The sequence below is a fragment of the Dermatophagoides farinae genome, chromosome 3 (assembly GCF_024713945.1).
Source record: "Dermatophagoides farinae isolate YC_2012a chromosome 3, ASM2471394v1, whole genome shotgun sequence".
In the NCBI taxonomy this organism is placed as follows: Eukaryota; Metazoa; Arthropoda; class Arachnida; order Sarcoptiformes; family Pyroglyphidae; genus Dermatophagoides; species Dermatophagoides farinae.
In genome coordinates, this window is record NC_134679.1 from 566,324 (window position 1) to 585,465 (window position 19,142).

A 19,142-nucleotide genomic window follows, 5' to 3' on the forward strand; every position below is an offset into this window, starting at 1 on the left:
AATTATCGACATATGTAGATCACAAATTGAATTGCAGCGGGAATTTTGATTTTGTCCATCCATAATGACGATGTGGATGTTGAGGCAATTTTTTGTTTGTTTGTTTGACATTTAAAATTATTGTTATTATTACAACCAACAACGAAATGTTTTGTTTGATTGTCCATCAAACCATCAAGTTCAATGTTCATACACACTATATAATTGACCACATTAAATGTCAATAAAGAATATTGAACTGATTGAAATGACTACATAGTGGCAACAAGTGGATGGCATATTCGTGGATTTTTTTTCCAGTTCCCTCACTGAAATCCATCAAACGTCATTCATAGTGAATGAATGATTAGGAATTGATTTTGAATGCGGAAAAAAAGAAAATTTTTTTTTTAATTTCAATTAAAGATGATAACGATTTTTAATCAAATTGAATGTATGTTTAAAGAAAAATAACAAATTATCATATTGGCCATTGTATTCAGTGGTAAATATTTCATTTACATTCATATGACAATGGTCATGGTGATCATGATCATGATGATTATTAAACAAATCAAACATTGTCATATGAATTTGTATAAGTAGATAATAAATCGCTTCAATTGTCGATAAATGATTCATTGGACGTCCACGTTGATAACGCCAAAACATTGTCTGTTTTGAATCGATGATCAATGTTTTCAGTTCTATAAAATGAAAAATAAAGAGAAAATCAGATAGAAAAAAAAGTTTAAAAATCCGAAATGAGATTTGGGAAAAAGTAGACAACCGGAATTTCTGGTTATAGATCATCATCATCATCATCATCATTTCCTATGCATTACCAACAACAGCAGCAACAACAGCAACATTAAAGATTGATAAATATTTAATAGAATATTAAAAGTTGAATCAAGAAATTATTACCAGGAATAAAAATTCCGGTGTATGTGTGTGTATGCGTTTAATTTTATGAACCAAAAATTGTTTGATGAAACAATAACATGAATATTGAAATTGTTACCAAATCGGGTAAATGAAGAAAAACAAGGAAAACTTTTTCTTCATCATCATCATCATCATCATCAAAGCATTATATTTGCGGGATATTTTCTCGATTCCTTTCGCCCGTTCATCAAGGGAATAAAATTCCTTGTGTATCATTTATAAAAACAGCCAAAAAGCAAAAAGAAAAATCCAGAATAATAATTAAGAATGGAGTTCATTATGAAAAGAATTTTTGTTTATGTTCACGAAATTGATGATGATCTGCTTTCAATAAATTTTACTCAATTTTGTAGTTTTGAATATTTGAAAAGAACAGAAAAAAAACAGATATTCAGAGATTTTTTTTTTTGGCTAAATACAGCATATAATGTTTCGTAATCAAAAAAAAAAAATTGTTAATTAATTTCATTTGAATTAATGGTGTTTTATGATGAAACCAAATAATCATCCTAGTGTTGTGATTAGCTGATTAGTATTATTTGTGTTTCAAAGAAAAACTGGTCATTTAAAGGTCGTTAGTTCATCATTGTATTTTGTGTGGTTGAGGCCATAAAAAAGCCTATTTAGAATTGATTCATTCTATGTGTAGGAGATAGAGAATCTGTGTGTGTGTGTGTGTATCTAATTGACAAGTTTTCTTTTCACGGAATAAATCGAGGACACGGGCATACACACAAACAAAGAATCACATACTTATATAATTGGATTCCAATGTATCAACAAAAAGAATTCGAAACACGAAAGAAAAAAAAAGAACTATTCTGTTGAAAAGAAAAAAATTCTTCAAAAGATCGACACACACATACAAGTGATTAACAGAATAAAAGAAATCTAAAAGTTTTTTCATTTTCATTTTTTTTTTTTTTTTGAAAAAATTTTTCCTGGGGAATTTTTTTTCATTTTCTGTCACATGTTTCAATCAATCCTTTTCACATTAGTGTTAATTAGATCGATAATTTAATTATATTGTTGTTATTGTAGTTGTCGTTTCAAACGGAAAAATGCACACACACACTAATGAATTGATGTACGTTTGATGATAAATTTTAAAAGAATCCCGAAAACAAAACAAAAAATTATTGGCTTGACACACATATGATGATGATAATGATGATGTGATTAACTAAAAATAGATTTTGGAACATTTTCATTTTGAAATGAAAAAAAAAAATAAAATGAATCCACACATCACCATCATTATTAATGCCAGAATATGATGATGATGACGTCTAAATAAATTTTGCAAAAAAAAAAAAAAAAATTTCAACACTTACGTTGTATACGAACATTGCGTAGAATTTTTTTCGTCTGTTGCCAAGTGCTTTTATTAGCATCCAAAAAAAAAAAAATCGATCGATCGATTATTATTGGTGATTGAATGTGAAAGCAAAAAGAGAGAAAGATAGAAAGAGAAAAGAGAATAAAAATAGAAATAAATTTTTCAATTATAATTCCAAATATATGTGTGTTTGTCATCATGTCTTCTATCCCGATCTATTGATCATCAAATATTTAATCCGTTCAGGAAGTCAGAGAAAAAATTAAATTCCATTATTAGAATTATAATCCACAGAATAAAAATATGAATTTTGATACATATGAATTGGTAATGGAATCACACACACACACACAAGCAACTTTTCATTGATTCTAATAATACGTCAATATGTATTACGTGACCACTTTGTATGATTTTTTCTGTTGTTATTATGGCCATCGGATTTCATGGATGAAATTTATGATATTGAGAATCGGCATTGTCAAGTCATGTTGATCAATTTTTTTTTTGTTTCAAACAATAAAATGTTTGTGGTTTTTTTTTGTTCGCAGTTCTTTTTTCTTTGAAATTTGGTTTGTGAAATGGCGAGGAATACATTGAAAAATGAAAAATAAATAATAATTACCTGTCTATGACAACGATTCTTTCGATTGGAAATTCCGCAGATAAACATTGTTGTTGCTGTTGTTGTTGTTGTTGCTCATCATTATGATGATGATGATGATGGTAATAATTTTGAAGAAATTCTTGAACAGTTTGTGAACCAGGTTTTGGAAATAATAAAAATATCTATATAAGAAAAAAAAGAATCAAAACTCGAATCGCAAAAATTTTACAAAGAAAAAAATTGCAACAACAATCAAATACACAAACGAAGAAAAAAAAAACAAAAACAATAACATCATCCTGATCGGTATAGAATAAACAAAATGATGATGACATTAACATACAACCAAAAAAAAAAAAAAAAAAAAAAAAATACCGGAATCGTAAATTGAACGGAACAAATAAACAAACTAACAAAAACATGCACTGGTAATTTGAAACGAAAACAAAACAATCAAACAGAGCGAGAGAGAGAGAAAGAATCAGTTTTTCAATCAAATAAAATGTTACAAAAAAAAAATTAATGTTGATGTTGATGATGATGATAATGTTTATGTGCGTTTACGATTCGTTTCTAATGAACAATAAAAAATCTATTTATCCGGAATAAAGTGAATAATACTGTGTGACAGTGCAAATTTATTCTGTTTTTTTTTTGTTTTATTTCACGAATGTCAATAACGTTCACAAGAATTATTAAGATGCGTAAATATTAATTCTGATGAGAATTGAATTCAATAATCATTATTGCCATTATTCTCTATTTTGGATAATAGAAAATTCTAGCACATATGTGCGTTTTAAATTCAAGAATTATATCATCGTCATTGTCATCACAAGTAATCCCTATGAACAACCGAAATTGTACTAAAATATCATCATCATCATCATCAAATTGGTCGCACAAATTCCCAGACAAATAATGATGACGACGACGATGAACAAACAAACAAACAAACAAAAAAAAAGAGAAAAAATCATGGAAAAAAAAACAAATTTTTTGTTCCATTTTCTAATAAAACAAAATGAAAAAAAAATAATAGTGACCGCACCCATAGGAATTATGGATGAAATTCTATAAATTAAAAAAGAATCATCATCATCATCATCATACAAATAACATTGTGACCGACAACAGAAACAGAAACGGAAACTGAAAAATAAATTTTCTGTCCATTTATATTCAATAGATAAAAATAACATTAACGAATGTAAACAAAAACCAAATGAAATGTAATTTACATCGAATAATAATCATAAATCGAATGAAAATCTCACACACACACATATTTTTTCCATTGGATATACAAAACATAGAAAGAATCTATTGGTTTTCAATTTGAAAATTTTCTTTTTCTTTCACTCTATTCAGTATCTGGGCAATATGTGTGTGTGTGTGTATATTTGAAATGAAATTGAATAAAATAAAATAAATGAATACTATTGGTGGGCGATTTTGGGGTGATTTGTGAAATCATAAACATGGATTTGGCGTTCGTTTCGTATTATTATTATTTTTTTTTTCAAAATTGAAAACCAATATATTCATACATACGAATATAGAATATAGAATATATCTGGGTTATGTTTGACTTTTCCATGAATGAATGAATGTCATATGTGAATGGAGAAAAAAAAATAAATAAATAAATAAAATTCATGTCATTTAGAATATATATAAATAGAAAATAGAAAAAAAAATTAATAACGTTGAATGACAACACAGTAGCAACACAGCAACAACTATTACATAATAAAAAAGGAATTATGTTACACTGGAAAAAAAACGGAGAGAATTTGGATCAAAAGAATATGAATATTTGAATATTTGGAAATACACAAATATTAATAATTATTATTATTATTATCATGTAAATGTCATTTTCATTGACAACAATTAATATTAATAATGATTATGATTGATGATGATGATAATAACTTTTAATAATGATTTCATATTAATAAATGTTCAGCATATATTCAGCACAAATAAATAAACTAAACAAAATTGGACAAAGTCATCGTCATCATTATGTTTTATTTTCTTTGTTGTTGACAAGCATGTAACGAGAAAAACGAAAAACGAATATTTAAGTATTTGACCACTCAATGATGATGATGATTTAATGAACGATCCATTGAGATGACCATCACAAGTAATTTTTATTCTTAATTGTTTGATTTATATATGAAATAATTCTTTAATTTGGGCAAACACTTGGAAAACAGACATTTTTACAGTTTCCGTTTGTTTGTTTTTTTTTTTTTTCGGTGTTAGAACAAACACACACACACACCCACAAACAATTTGCATAATCATTGTTATCATAAATATCAAAAAAAAATTGAATCATACACATACATACCTTATTCAAATCATGCCAATCATTTGGCATATCTGGATAAGTGAATATTCTGACATCTTTTGGCGGTGTTGTTAAAATCATTGCATGAGTACTAGTACTTTTTCCATTCAATTCTTGTGGATGTTTTATAATATCAATTTTAATCGGTAATCGAATCATTGGTATTTTTCCAATCAATTCTGGTGATATGATGAAACATGTATAACAATAATAAAGCCGTGAATGATGACATTTTTCACATATAAATCGATCTAAGATGATGAGAAATTTCAAAAAAAAAACAGAAAATTAATCAATCTTATCAAAACCATAATGATTATCACTTACCACTAATTCGATCAAGAATACTACAATCGGCAATTCTATTGATTGATTGGAAAAATTTGAAATTTTAAAAATTAAACAGAAATAATTATGCCATCATCAAATCATACTTGAATTCATCAAATGGATCACCATCTTTACAATGTTCTAGGAATTTTTGTTCCAAGTGTATGGTAAAATCTTTACGCAAAACACCAGGTCGTCGGCCAAAAAATTTATCGATCCAATCGTTATCAATTTTATTTGATGATGATTCATCGCAATTGTCATCGTTATTCTTGAAATCAGCATCAAATTCACTGAAACTATTGAGAAAATCTTGATAAAAATCATCCGTAGTCATGATTGATTTGATTTTTTGTAATCAAAAAAAAAAAAAAAAAACAATTCGATGGATGAACTTGATACAACTTGAAACACGTGTTTGTGATGATGATGATTGGTTGATCACATTCAACAAAATAGAAAAGTTTCAAACTTCATCTCACAGATGGTGCTACTGTATACATGTGATCAACAACAAACCGGCAAATTCAAACAACAACAACAACGAAAACAAAAAACAAGCTTTAGTTGCCAAGTTTTTGATCTACGAAAAAAAAAAATTTTCATCCAAATCTTGACTTTGATTGAGGTTTTTAAGGTAGTCAAACTTCTCTTTTTTTTCTCTCTATCTCTTTTTTTTTTTTTTTTGATTTAATTTTCTCTTTCTCTTTTTCTCTTGATTTGGTTCGTCATGAAAACACAATAAAGTTATCCAATATTAAACGCAACAAGTTTCCCACACACACACACACACACACACAAACACTTTTAACAACAAAAAAAGCTTGGATTTATTTATTCAATGAGATTCATGAACTGATCATTTTGAATTTGTAATTCTACATGACAATTTCATGGTGTTTTTTTTTGTATGTGTGTTTGTTGGTGTGTAATTATGATTGTGAATTGTAAACAAAAATGGCCAGTGTAAAATCTATTTCCACATTATTTATGGATCCAAATCGTTTGGCAAAAAAACTACAAAATTTTACCGCTAATAACATTAATCATAATTTGTGTCTGCAAATGTTTGATCACTGCATTTCATTGATTTCATATTGGAAATTATTTTCCAATGAATTACGTAAACATTGGCTTCGTATATCCATCAGTCTAGCTATTGTTTCGATACAATTGATTTGGTTTTCATCATTTTATATTTCATTAAATCATGACCGAAATCATTGTTTTCAATCGATCAAATCAATCGATAATCAGCCAATAATGATTCCAAATAAAAGTGTTGAATCATCTTCTTCGCTTATAATGGTGAAAACCAGCGCCGATAATCATGAAGTGGATTCATCGTTTCATATGGCAAATAATGCTGACGATCCAAAAGAATCAACAGAATGGTTTTCATATTTTCTTGATCGATTATTATTCGTCATTAGATTAACAATCATTATGGTTATAATGGAAATATTACGATCATCAGATACAATATGGTCGATACTGTTGACAATCAAAAGATCAAATCATGTGAATAAAAAAATGAAATCATGTCGTGATCGTAAATCATTCATCGATTTAAGCTACATTGAACGTAATCGTAGTTATAAATAAATAAAGAAAAGAAAAATCGAATATTTGAACATTCACTTGTTTTTCATATTTTTTTTTTGGTCACAATTTTCCCAGAGAAAAAAATCAATCAATCAATCAGTTTAACTTTAGCTAAAAATATGAGCAAATTATCTCCGAAAAAAAAACTTATTGAACCTGAACACAAATATCGATGATGAGAAAAATTATGACCTTGAAATACAACCGAAAAAAATTTAATTTTACCAGCTCAGCTGCGAAAAAAAAAGATTCAAAAATTCATCATCAAGGTTATTCATGCTTGAAACCGTTAAAATCGTAATATTTTGTTCAAACGTTAAAATTCAATCAAAAAAAAAAAAAAAAAAAACTCATCAACTGATGCACACCACTTGCACACACACACACATAAACTCAGCGTTGGAAATGATGATTGACCGTCGATTCAATATTGAATTTTTTTTCCATTTGAATGAGGTTATCAATCATCAAATCCGATTATTATAAAATTTTGGCTGAGAAAAATAATTTTTTTTTCTATTATTTTGACATTGACAATTCCTGTTCGATTGATTATTAGTGATCAATAAACAAGTTGAGTTGTCGTCATATAAATGTCAATCAACCAATTGATTTGAAAAAAACGCACATTCATTCATTTTTATCTGCATTACAAATTGTTTCATTTACCCACCGCCATCACCTCAAACCTTTAATTGATCATTAAATATTGATTTCAATTTTTCTTGAATAAAAAAATTTTTTTTTTTTGACATTTTATCAGTTTGTTTTCAATCAATCGATCTGAAATCGGAAAAAAAATTTCATTTTTAAACACATAAAAACGTGATTTTTGTTCTATTGTTTTTTTCTACTAGATCAATCCAGATTAATCATTCAATCAATTTGAGAAAATAAAAATAAAATAATTGAATTTGTCAAATTAAACAATCAAGAGATTGATTTCAAATCATGCAATTCAAGTCGTTTGATCATCAATTATTTGATGGTTTTTTCTGTGATTATAAATGCTAAAATTTTGGGTTTGATTCAGAAAATAAAAACACAACAATGACCGGATCAAATCAATCATTTATATCGATCTATGCGGTGATTAATAACATCTCAATCATCATCACAATGGACAATTCAAACATCGATCAAAGTTGATTATGGAATTTATTTTTAACTTTAAGTTTTTCTTTCCGAAATTCTTTTGCCAGTTTGACACAATTACATTTATTGTGTTGTTGCCGCTGTTTTCCAATCGATTTATTGATCAATTGATTGAATGATTGATCAATTTTGTACAAATATCTCAATGAAGAAAAAAAAATTATTTGAATAATCATCATTTGATATTCGAGAGAGAAAAAAACAAAATCGATAATCGAAATCAACAAAACATTAAAAGTCAAATTGATTAAAATCATGACCGACAAATTATCAGTTTGTGAACATGAGAAAAAAAACAATACGAGTAATTGGGCCAATGAAAGAAAAAACAACATTCAAATTATCGGTCTGTGGTCAAAGAAACAACAACAAAAAAAACCAAATTATTTGGTCAACTAGTGTCATTATTATCTCCGTACCACAGTGACCACATCTCTTTCACTTTTTTCCAATTTGAATTCAATGAAGATTGATTGATTGATATAAAACAAAAAACACAAATTTTAATTAAAAACCAAACACGCACACACGCACGCAAGCACGCATGATTATCAAATTTTATTTTTGTCATGGCAACTTAAATGGCTATATATATATGCTGGACCTGGAAACGGAATTCAATTAAAATAATAATAACCAGAAAACAAAACAAAAATAAAAATGACCAGACAGATAGCCATTAATTGCAATAAATTGCACTTTTGAATAAAAAAAACTTTTTTTTCTGCATGTAAATTTATTTGATAATTTCTTCAATCAAAAAAAAAAAAAAAAAAAAATTTGTCATTTCATTTTCTTTGCCCCCGGAAATTATTGTTTTTTCATTTCGTTTTCATTTCATTCGCACGGAAATGGACTGGACAAAAAAAAAAGATTTTCTGATAACCATCATAATCATCAATTTCATCATGAATGTAAGGTGTGATGATGATGGATGATTATGGTTTTTTTTTGGACATAAAAAACAACAACAACAAATCAGAATGAAAGCAATGTGTCATCATTATCTTTATTATTTGTGCTGGACAAAGCTTGCTGATTTGCATATTTTTATCCATATAATAACCTGCTGGAAAGCAATCATTATGAAAGAAGGAGAAAAACAAAATGTTATATCAAATTAAGGAACAATGAAAAAAAAAACTCAATGAAATTTAAATTTAAAATGGCCACAAACAAGTCATTCATTCATTCATTCGTTCATTTCATTTAGACAATTAATAAAAAAAACAACAAAACAGTCCACTGTCAACGGGATGTGTTTGATGAATGTGAATGAAAATGTGTATTATTCTGTCAAACCATATAATACCTAAATCAATAAATCAAACATTTGGCCTACATCCTTAATCTTTGTTTGTTTGATTGAAATAAATTTTTTTTTCACTGACATTTTGTGATTTGATGATTTCAATGTAGTGAAACAAAAAACAGAAATTAGAAAAAAAAATCCTAGCCATTTATCTATTTCTAGAGGAATTCCGCCATAATTTATTCGAAAACAAAACGGCCATTTATATTTGCATGATGTTGATGATGATGATAAAACAATTGGATTTGAATGAACAACAACAACAACAAAAAGTAAACAAACAATGAAAAGCAAGCAAAGGAAATTGCACTGGATTTTTTTTGTTCATTTTTGTCGATTATTTTTTTCCTGTTTTTTTTTGGCAAAACGATTCTGAATGAATTAAAACGACCACATTAGATTCAGTTTGTCGAATCAAATTAGTTGACGATCGTCAATGGTTGATGATTGTACACACACACATTTGGTGAACAAACCTGAAAAAATGGCTATACAAAAAACTGTAATTTTATGCGTTTCATTTGGCCTGATGATGATCATAACATCGTTATTGGTGGCCACCGTTGTTGATGCTATAAGTAAGTTTTAAATTTGAATATTAATTCACTGTGTGTCTTTGATGATTGATCCATTGAAAACAAAACAGAAACTGAAGATGAATGTCTAGGTGAATTTGAATTCTGGTCCTGTCAATCATCAACACGACAATGTCAACGTATCTGTGAAAATAAAGGGTTTGTAATTTTGTTCTGCATTTAAATCAATCAATCAATTGCATATTATTGATTTATTTTGTTTTAGTGTCGATAAAAAGAAATTAAAATGTGATGGTGAATGTCAACGTGCTTGTGTATGTGAAGCCGGTTATCTACGCGATGGCATTGATGGTGAATGTGTTTATGATACTGAATGTAATCTTGGTGATGATGATGATGATGTTTCCGGAAAAGTGGATCAAATTCAAACGGAATCCACAACAACAACGACAACGACAACGGCAAGACCAGTGGTGAATAATAGAAATATTGGAAAAAAATTAGCCGATGTAAAGAAAAATAAACCAAAAAGATATGCCGGTGAAACTGAAGAATATGCGCGTGATGAAATTGATGACACGAATGAAATCATTAATGGTGATAATGATGATGATGATGATGATCATGAAGAATTAGAAGATTTTTCACGATTCTAGAATTTCAAATTAAAAAAAAAAAAATTAACAACATTCTAAACAACCAGATGGCGATCATGTCACCAGGTAATATTAACCAATCTGATGACGTTGTTTCGAAGATTATTTTCTTTTCTGTTTTTCTTTGCTTTAATAATAAACCAATTTATATCTATCGTCGTATAGTTATTATTAGTATTTTCGAGTGTAAGAATAAATAGATTTTTTATTCGTCAAGAAGTTTTTGTTGTTGTTGTCGCTGCTGTTGTTGTTGTTGTTGTTGTTATTGTTCAATCAACCAAATATATTTTTGGTCCGGTAATACAGTTATACTGGCACATTGGGTGTGGAGAAATAGAATGGATATATCTGTCCAAAATCAAATTCAATTTAATCAATTTGATTTGTTGTCGTTAACTGTTGTATAAATGAATGGGAAAAAAAGTGATGGAATGAAAAACGAAACGATATGAAATTGTTACTTTTAGCCGGAAATAAAAAGAGAAATAGAGAAATGTCAATGATGTTCAATCAATGGTCAGTTTGGACAAATAGACATATTAATGTGTAACATATTGAGAATCAATCAGATTGATATTCGTGTTTGCGTTGTGTGTGTGTGTTTGATGACCACATAAACGGCAAAATGAAATTTTTGGCTGTTTTGGCCAAAGAATTTTTTCATTTTTCCATTTTTTTTTTGTTCACACCAAATTCATGAATATTCTTACACTACTTACAAGCCAGAGAACAAAATCAACCACCATGATAATGATGTAATCAATTTTCTTTCCGGTTTTGTCAAAGTATTTTTTTTATTCTTGGAACCAAATTCATCATCATCATCATCATTATTATTATGATGGAAATTTTTTTTTTTATAATTGAAAAACAAAAACATAATAAACAACAACAACAACAACAACAAGCAATCTTGGCTATGTTTTTTGTTTCTAAATTTAGCATGGAAATAGAAAATTACTTATTCATTGTGCATTGTGCACTATGTGAATAGAAATTATTTAGATTTTCGGGTTTTTTTTGTTGTTGTTCTTTCATTAATAATTTAAGCTGGTAAAATTTTAAAATCGATTTCTCTCTCTCTTTTATTCTAATTTTTTTTTATCGCACAACAACAACAACAACGAAATTGATCGTCAGGCTTTTCCGGTAAATTGTCAATTGTTTATTGTTATTATTATTATTTTAATCGGAGAAAATCTTGAGATTTTTTTTTGTTTTGAGCGCGCGAAAAAAAATGTACAAAATTATCGATTTTTTTTTTGTTTGAATTTACCATAAGACTTGCATGCAAACGCACGAAAATAAAAAAAACGCACATAACGAATCTTTTCAAGTTTTTGTATATAGTGTCTGGATTCTGCTTTGCAGAATCTCTCGCGCTCGCTCTCTCTCTCTCTCTCTCGAATTTGATATTTTTAGATCTGGTCAAGTCATCTGGTCCGCACACACAGAGAAAAAATTCACAATTAATCAATAATAATTAATTATATCAAGACCAAAAAAAAAACAAACAATGTCCATTACAATGTTTTTTTGAAACAATTTTTTTTTTCATAAAAAAAACATGTGAAAAAACAAATCTTCACATTCCATATAAATTGGCCATAATGGAATGACATCGACATACACACAAATATTCGATGTAGAGAGAATAGATTGATGATTGTTATGAGAAAAAACAAAAAAAAAAAAAAACAAAAAAAAAACAATGATAATGAACAAAACAAAACAAAACGAAACAAAACAAAAAAAACTTGTCGGTAATAATGAGAAAAAGAAAAAATTTTTCTTACTTTGTTTTGATCCATTTTAATCTCATTCGATTTCGTTTGTGTGTGTGTGTGTGCGTCCATTGGAATTTTTTATTATTAGATTTTCAGATAAAGAAGAGAAAACGAAATTGTCGACATTCATTTAAACAACAACAACAACAACAACAACGACGACGACGACGACGACGACCACGACATTGATAGATAATAATGAAAAGTAATTTTTCTTCACCATTTTGTTGTTGTTGTTGTTGTTGTTGGTGACTAAAATCCATGTGTGTGTCATGAAAAATTAAATAATTTTTAAACTTGGGTCATAAATATAAAAAAGTTTCTGGTCTGTGTGTGTGTGCGTGTGATCGTGATTGTAAATTTTCGTGATAATCAACACACACACACATTATAATCTTGATGTCTTTATTTTTCTTTCTATATAAAAAGAAATAATTCACCAACTCTAGTTGAAATTGCTTAATTGATAATAATGTGGCCATTTTCATTCAAGTCAATGGTGATAATTTTCTGGCCATCGATGATGATGATGATGATGATGATGATTGCTTTGACTCAAACTTTTTTCCAATTCTATTTTGAAATCAAAACAAAAAAAAAACAACCACGGTTTGTGTGTGTGTATTGTTTTTTTTCAAAATACGTGATTTAATTACTTTTTAGTTGCAACTTAATTTAACCGAAACAAAAAAAACGAAACGAAACTAAAACATAAATGTGCTGCCATCGTTTTGAGCGTTTTTACTCATTTTTTTTTTATTTTCATTTATTTCAAAATCAAAATTTACATTGTACATATATTGTAAAAAAAATGTGTATTTACAGGCAAAAAAAAACCAATCAAATTTGGACAAATATAAAAAATTCAACAATAAAATGACAGATATATGAGACAAACAAAAAATCATTTTTTTCTGTAAAAATTTTGTACAAATTGCGTGTCTGTGTAATGATGGTCATGATTGGTCATTTTTTTGTGGAAAAATTCTCTTCATCGTTGGCCAAATCATAGCTACCAGAACTGTGGCTTAAATCATCACCAGAATCATCATCTTCGTTTTGATTTTCTAATTCTTTTTTCATGTTTTCTTTCGATGATAATGATAATGATGACCGATTATTGTTCTGATGATGATGATGATGATAATTCAATGATTCTGATTCGCTAACAACAAATAATCTGGAATTTACATCATCAACATTATCATCATCATCATCGACTGGATGTATTATAATAAACAATGATTTATCATTATCGATGGAATCACCGCTGTTTTTGTTGCTAATACGATCAATAATCAATTGATCGATTGAACCTCTCACCATATTATTTTTATCATCATGATCACCTTGTTTATATTGTTCCACAGTTGTCGTCATTGTCGATGGCATCGAATGAGAAGAATGATGATGATTGTGATTCTGATTCTGACAATTGGAACAATGAATCAATGATTCTGATTCAGATGATCCAGACAAGGATGATGATTGAACATTGGATTCATCACATAATGATTGATGATATGAATTGGATTTTTTTAAATAAAATTTTTGTTGTTGTTGTTGTTTCATCGACGTTCTGGTTATCATTGCTGGAAAGGTGGATGTTTGTTGTTGTTGTTGTTTGATTGATTGTACATTATCCAGACAATGTTGATGATCTTCATCATCAACATCTGAATCTCCGTCAGTCTTAAATGTTGATTGTTTTCCATGCTGCTGTTGTTGTTGTTGTTTATTCACAATCACCATCAACGATGATAACGATGACGATGGCGATGGTGTTGATGTTTTATTTTCCACCAATTTATCATTCAATACTGATGTATCATCATTATTATTTTCACCAAAATCTTGTCGAGTATTTTGAAATTTAACTCGTGATTTATAATATAAATTATAACGATTATTATTCGACGATTGCTGCTGTTGTTGTTGTTGTTGATTATTATGATTCTGATGATTATGATGATAATAATAATGATGTGCTTTATAAATCCGATTACGATTATAGCTTAATGTTGAATTACTCATAAAACATGAACATAATAATTTACGAAATGCACGACGAAAATCTTTTGACCAACATGCATAAATAATTGGATTCATTGCGCTATTAAGCCATCCTTTGTTTTTATTTTTCGTTTGTTTTCACAGTTTGTAATGGCCGTAAAAGTTTTATTTTTTTTTTGCGTTGATCCAGCCCAAGTGACAATAAACAGAAAAAAAAACGTACCGGGGATTAATTTTCATACAAACCGAAATGGTCCGTAAAAAAAAAGTTTGGAAAATTCCAAATGGATAGAAAAATTTTCCAAGGAAATTCGGATTAATCATGAAAAACGAAAAACAACAATAACAAATTAACAAATGACAATATAAACAAAACAAAACAAAAAACTTACCAAGCCAAGTGACAATGGAAAAAACTAAATCTGGTTCCATTATACAACTATCAGGACAGAATCCCATCAAAATGTTTGTAACAAAAAATGGTAACCTGTGAATATAGTAAAAATTTTTTATTATGAATTGTTGATGCAAATCAGTGAATGAATGAATTCATACCAACATAAGATGAATACACCCATTACGATTCCCAATGTTTTGGCCGCTTTTCGTTCTGTGTTTTGCATAGAAAATCAACAAAAAAAACAAAAACAAAAACAAAACGAATGAATGCGTTCATTCTTGGAAAAATGGTCAAGTTTTTTTGTACAGAAAAAAGTTTTTCTTCTCCTTAATCATTTTGTTTTTGTTTTGTTCTGTTTCGACAACAACAACAACAACAACAAATAAGAAAACTTTAAAATAGTCAAATTGAATGAATGAATTCAACGAAAAAAACGCACACACGACCATATGTGAATGTGTGCAATTTAAATTTGACCGATTTACCATCGAAAAAACAAAACAAAACAAAACGAAACGAAAAAGAAATTGAAACCGGTGACTATAACGTCGGACAAACATGCACAGAGAGAGAGAGAAATGTGCTGATTTTTTCAAAAAAAAAGACAGAAAGAAATTGCTTAGCTTGTCAAAACAATGAGGAAAATTGCAAAGAAAACTTTTAAAAATTTTTTTTCAAACAAAACAAAACCTCACTCCGTTTCTGTTTCTGTTCTCATTTACCTTTTGCCAATTTAGTTAGCCGTCGTCCAACGGATAAATTTGTTTTCGCCGTTGTTGAATGATGATGATGATTATTATTATTATTATTATGATGATTATGATTATGATTATCATCATCATCATCATCATGATTCTGGTGATGATTGTGATTCTGATTATTTTGTTTTTTATTCTTTACCGGTTTTTCTGTATCCATTGTAGAATTGTTTTTATTATTCAAGCTCATCATAGAATTATGATTACTACTAGCAGATATTATTCTATTCACATTTGATGATGATGATGATGATTCATTGTTTAATATTGTTTTCTGTTTTTGTTGATTATTATTCGGATGATCCATTTTCTGATCACGAATCATCATCATTTTTTTAATATCACAATTTTTTGCCAATTGTTTTGTTGTTGTTGTTGTTGTTTTTGTTGTTGATTTGGATGAATTTTTTTTCTTTTTTAATATCGATAAAGTAGTATTAGTTGTAGGGCTGGTGGCGGTAGCTACACTACTAGCAGCAGCAGCAGCGGCGGCGGCAGCGCCACCACCACGATGTATTCGTAATGTAAAATTTGAACGATAATAATCAGCATTATTATTAATATTTGAAGAAATATTATTTGTGCTGCCACTATTACTATGTAATAGATTTGCCTGTTGTGATGATAATCCGATATTATCCGCATTCATATGACCAATATATGACATTTCAATCTGTTTTACACCCAATTTCAATGAACGATTCTGTTCACTAGCAACAACATAGATACGATAATAAGTAAAAACCATAATTGTCAATGGGCCATAAAATGAAATGATTGATGAAAACACTAGATAACCAACATCTTCGGTAAAATTACAACGATATGGTTCAATTGGTTTCTATAGGAAAAAAAATGAAGAGAAAAAAAAACAAAAATCATTAAAAAAAGGTCAGGTGCAGCCACTGTAATCAATTAATTATTTTCTGATGATGGAAAATGTGAAAATTTTAAATTAAATTAAATCAATGAATGAATATTGAATCATCATCATCATCGTTGCCGTTTGATTATTTGATGATTGATTCGTTTGTGTTAGGATTTCCAAGGGGTCGAGGAGGACGAATTTTTTTTTTTGAAATACAGTTTTACATTGGTTAAAAATCTTAGAATGGAAGACATGTCCTTGTATGGTAAGGCTGAAGTTTGTTTGTTTGTTTTTTTTATTATTGTTGTTCAACATGGAAAAAAGCAACATTTGAAAGATAAACATTATATATTCAGTGATTTTGGAAAAAGGAAAAAAATGCGATGCATTGAAAGCCTGAAGCAATGAATGAATGAAATGGTATGGCTAATTTTTTTTTTTTTTTTTTGGATCCTGTGCACACACAATCTGGAATGATTGTAATTCTAGATTCTAGGAGAAAAAAAATTTTTTTTTCTCATCGATTCATTAGAAGATACTGAATGTTTTCGTTTTTTTTCTCACATTTCCGGAATTATTATTAGTGAAATTTAATCGTGTTAATTTTTCTGTTTCATCCTTCCATATATATATTTATTGATGTTTTAATGTGGATATATAAATGTGATGAAAAACATTTCCGGTTTTTGTCTTTTTCGATATATACAGAATTTGTTATTTGTAAATTTGTTGAACCATTATCATTATTTGGCGTTGGTTCTGATTAATTCGACCATGTTGTCGATGAGACAATATTCTTTCTTGTATTTTTTTTTTTTTTTTTTTTTTTTTGGTTCACAATTCGTAATAATCTATTCTGATGATTGTAAATTTTTTCCCAAAAGAGTCATGATGATGATAATGATGATGATTCATCAGAATAATCAAAGAATAATGATGATGGAATGAAAAGAATTTTTTTTCTGCTGAAAAAAAGGTTTAATGAGCTACGAGACAACAAGATGACAAAAAAAAAGAAAAAGAAAATGTTTTTCATTCATTGGTGCGTGTTTTTTGTTTTGTTTATTTGTACAACAACAGCAGCAATAGAGATATTGTTGTGTAAATTAATTTTTTTTTTGCATCTTTTTTAGTCTTGTTTTTATTCTGTTTTGTTGTCATCTCCTGAGAAATGTTGCTTAATCAAAATAATATACAAAACGAAACAAACCTTGGCAACAGCACGCCACCAAACAATGGCTGGAAATGAAATCAAGGCTGAACAAAGCCATAGGCTTAGTATAAATATAAATGCTTTACGTGGTGTCATCCTAGATGGATAGGTAATTGGATCGGTTATTGCCCAATAACGATCTAAATTGAGTACAACAATACAGTGGATTTTTTTTTGAAAAAAAGAAAAGAGAAAACAAAATATGATTATTGGTTAAAATATTGATTGGTTATTAATCAATTCACTGACCTAATGAAATGATGCAAAGATTCAATATACTAGCCGTACTGGCCAATACATCAAAACTATGCCATAAATCACACCAATCTTGGCCGAAAATCCACCATTTATTCATCACTTCATGTACAACAGAAAATGGCATAACAATTGCGCCGACTAAACAATCAGCAAATGCTAATGATGCAACAAAATAATTCGTTACCGTACGTAGATAACGTTCTTTGCAGATTGATAACATTGTTAAACCATTACCGAATACAACGATCACACAGATGATACCAAGCAATATACTGAGACCAGGATAATGAACACGTAAATCTGGTTCCAATATTATCGTCGTACCAATTGTTTGATTCGTTTGTTGAGCATCAATCGTTGTAGCGGTTGTTGTGGTTGTGGATAAATAATCATTGAACGGAAAATCAGCACTGGTGGTTGTAAATTGATTCAAAATTGTTTCAGCCAATAATGAACTATTATTATTATTATCACTAATTATTATCGATTGATAATCATTTTTATTGTCCAACATTCCGATTTGATGATATCGATTTGGAACACTTGTTGTTGTTGTTGTTGTTGTCGTATTTTCATCATCAATCTTGATTAGATTAAAATTATTCATTGTTTATTCGTGATGAATAATAATCGGAAGAAATCGTTTTTTTTTCTCTGCTCCATCCATAAATACCATGATGATGATTTTAAAATGATGGTGAACACGTATACGTTGAAAACGATAAATAAATAAATCAAGACAAACAAAAAAAAACGCAATTTTTTTGTGCAAATTTTATGTCCGATAAATCATTTCATCATCATGGTGATCATAATTGGAAAGACAAAAAAAAACGATTTGACCAAATCAAATTCAATGAATTGAGCACTGAACAATGCTCAATCGTTTGTTTTGTTTATTTATTCTATAATAAATCAATGAAAAAGGAAGAGAAAAAAAATCAGTTAAACATCAAAAAAATTGTCAAAAAATTTTGAACAGATTGAAATCCGAATCAAATTGAATTGAATCA

The 19,142-nt window shown here is 28.5% G+C and overlaps 3 protein-coding genes across 3 annotated transcripts; 1 reads left to right on the forward strand and 2 right to left on the reverse strand.

Moving 5' to 3' along the window:
* Positions 1–360: 360 nt before the first annotated feature.
* On the reverse strand, positions 361–5,996 carry LOC124498148 (tRNA-uridine aminocarboxypropyltransferase 1). The gene is made up of 6 exons (XM_047061856.2): positions 5,673–5,996; positions 5,566–5,600; positions 5,239–5,489; positions 2,892–3,055; positions 2,262–2,308; positions 361–686 (listed from the first exon to the last, which is right to left on the reverse strand). Exons 1-6 carry the CDS (start codon positions 5,903–5,905, stop codon positions 400–402), a joined length of 1,017 nt encoding a protein of 338 aa, XP_046917812.2. The 5' UTR covers positions 5,906–5,996; the 3' UTR covers positions 361–399.
* Positions 5,997–10,041: 4,045 nt separating this feature from the next.
* LOC124498140 (uncharacterized) lies at positions 10,042–10,987 on the forward strand. The gene is made up of 3 exons (XM_047061846.2): positions 10,042–10,218; positions 10,287–10,374; positions 10,442–10,987. The coding sequence occupies exons 1-3, from the start codon at positions 10,077–10,079 to the stop codon at positions 10,830–10,832; spliced, it is 621 nt and encodes a 206-aa protein (XP_046917802.2). The 5' UTR covers positions 10,042–10,076; the 3' UTR covers positions 10,833–10,987.
* A 2,344-nt stretch (positions 10,988–13,331) lies between these two features.
* Positions 13,332–18,996, reverse strand: LOC124498366 (uncharacterized). Its single transcript, XM_075729595.1, has 6 exons — positions 18,121–18,996; positions 17,869–18,011; positions 15,755–16,631; positions 15,188–15,242; positions 15,025–15,119; positions 13,332–14,745 (listed from the first exon to the last, which is right to left on the reverse strand). The coding sequence occupies exons 1-6, from the start codon at positions 18,734–18,736 to the stop codon at positions 13,586–13,588; spliced, it is 2,946 nt and encodes a 981-aa protein (XP_075585710.1). The 5' UTR covers positions 18,737–18,996; the 3' UTR covers positions 13,332–13,585.
* Positions 18,997–19,142: the final 146 nt, after the last annotated feature.

Excerpts from the sequence above, each read along its gene's own strand:
- LOC124498148 (XM_047061856.2), bottom strand. The coding sequence starts at position 5,905 with ATGACTACGGATGATTTTTATCAAGATTTTCTCAATAGTTTCAGTGAA. Across the intron at positions 2,309-2,891 it reads AGAATCGTTGTCATAGACAG|CACTTGGCAACAGACGAAAA; the intron begins GTAATTATTATT and ends TGCTAATAAAAG. Across the intron at positions 687-2,261 it reads ACGCAATGTTCGTATACAAC|AACTGAAAACATTGATCATC; the intron begins GTAAGTGTTGAA and ends TTCATTTTATAG.
- LOC124498366 (XM_075729595.1), bottom strand. The coding sequence starts at position 18,736 with ATGAATAATTTTAATCTAATCAAGATTGATGATGAAAATACGACAACA. Across the intron at positions 16,632-17,868 it reads GGTGGCGTGCTGTTGCCAAG|AAACCAATTGAACCATATCG; the intron begins GTTTGTTTCGTT and ends TTTTTCCTATAG. Across the intron at positions 15,120-15,187 it reads GGTGTATTCATCTTATGTTG|GTTACCATTTTTTGTTACAA; the intron begins GTATGAATTCAT and ends CTATATTCACAG.
- LOC124498140 (XM_047061846.2), top strand. The coding sequence starts at position 10,077 with ATGGTTGATGATTGTACACACACACATTTGGTGAACAAACCTGAAAAA. Across the intron at positions 10,219-10,286 it reads CACCGTTGTTGATGCTATAA|AAACTGAAGATGAATGTCTA; the intron begins GTAAGTTTTAAA and ends AAAACAAAACAG. Across the intron at positions 10,375-10,441 it reads CGTATCTGTGAAAATAAAGG|TGTCGATAAAAAGAAATTAA; the intron begins GTTTGTAATTTT and ends ATTTTGTTTTAG.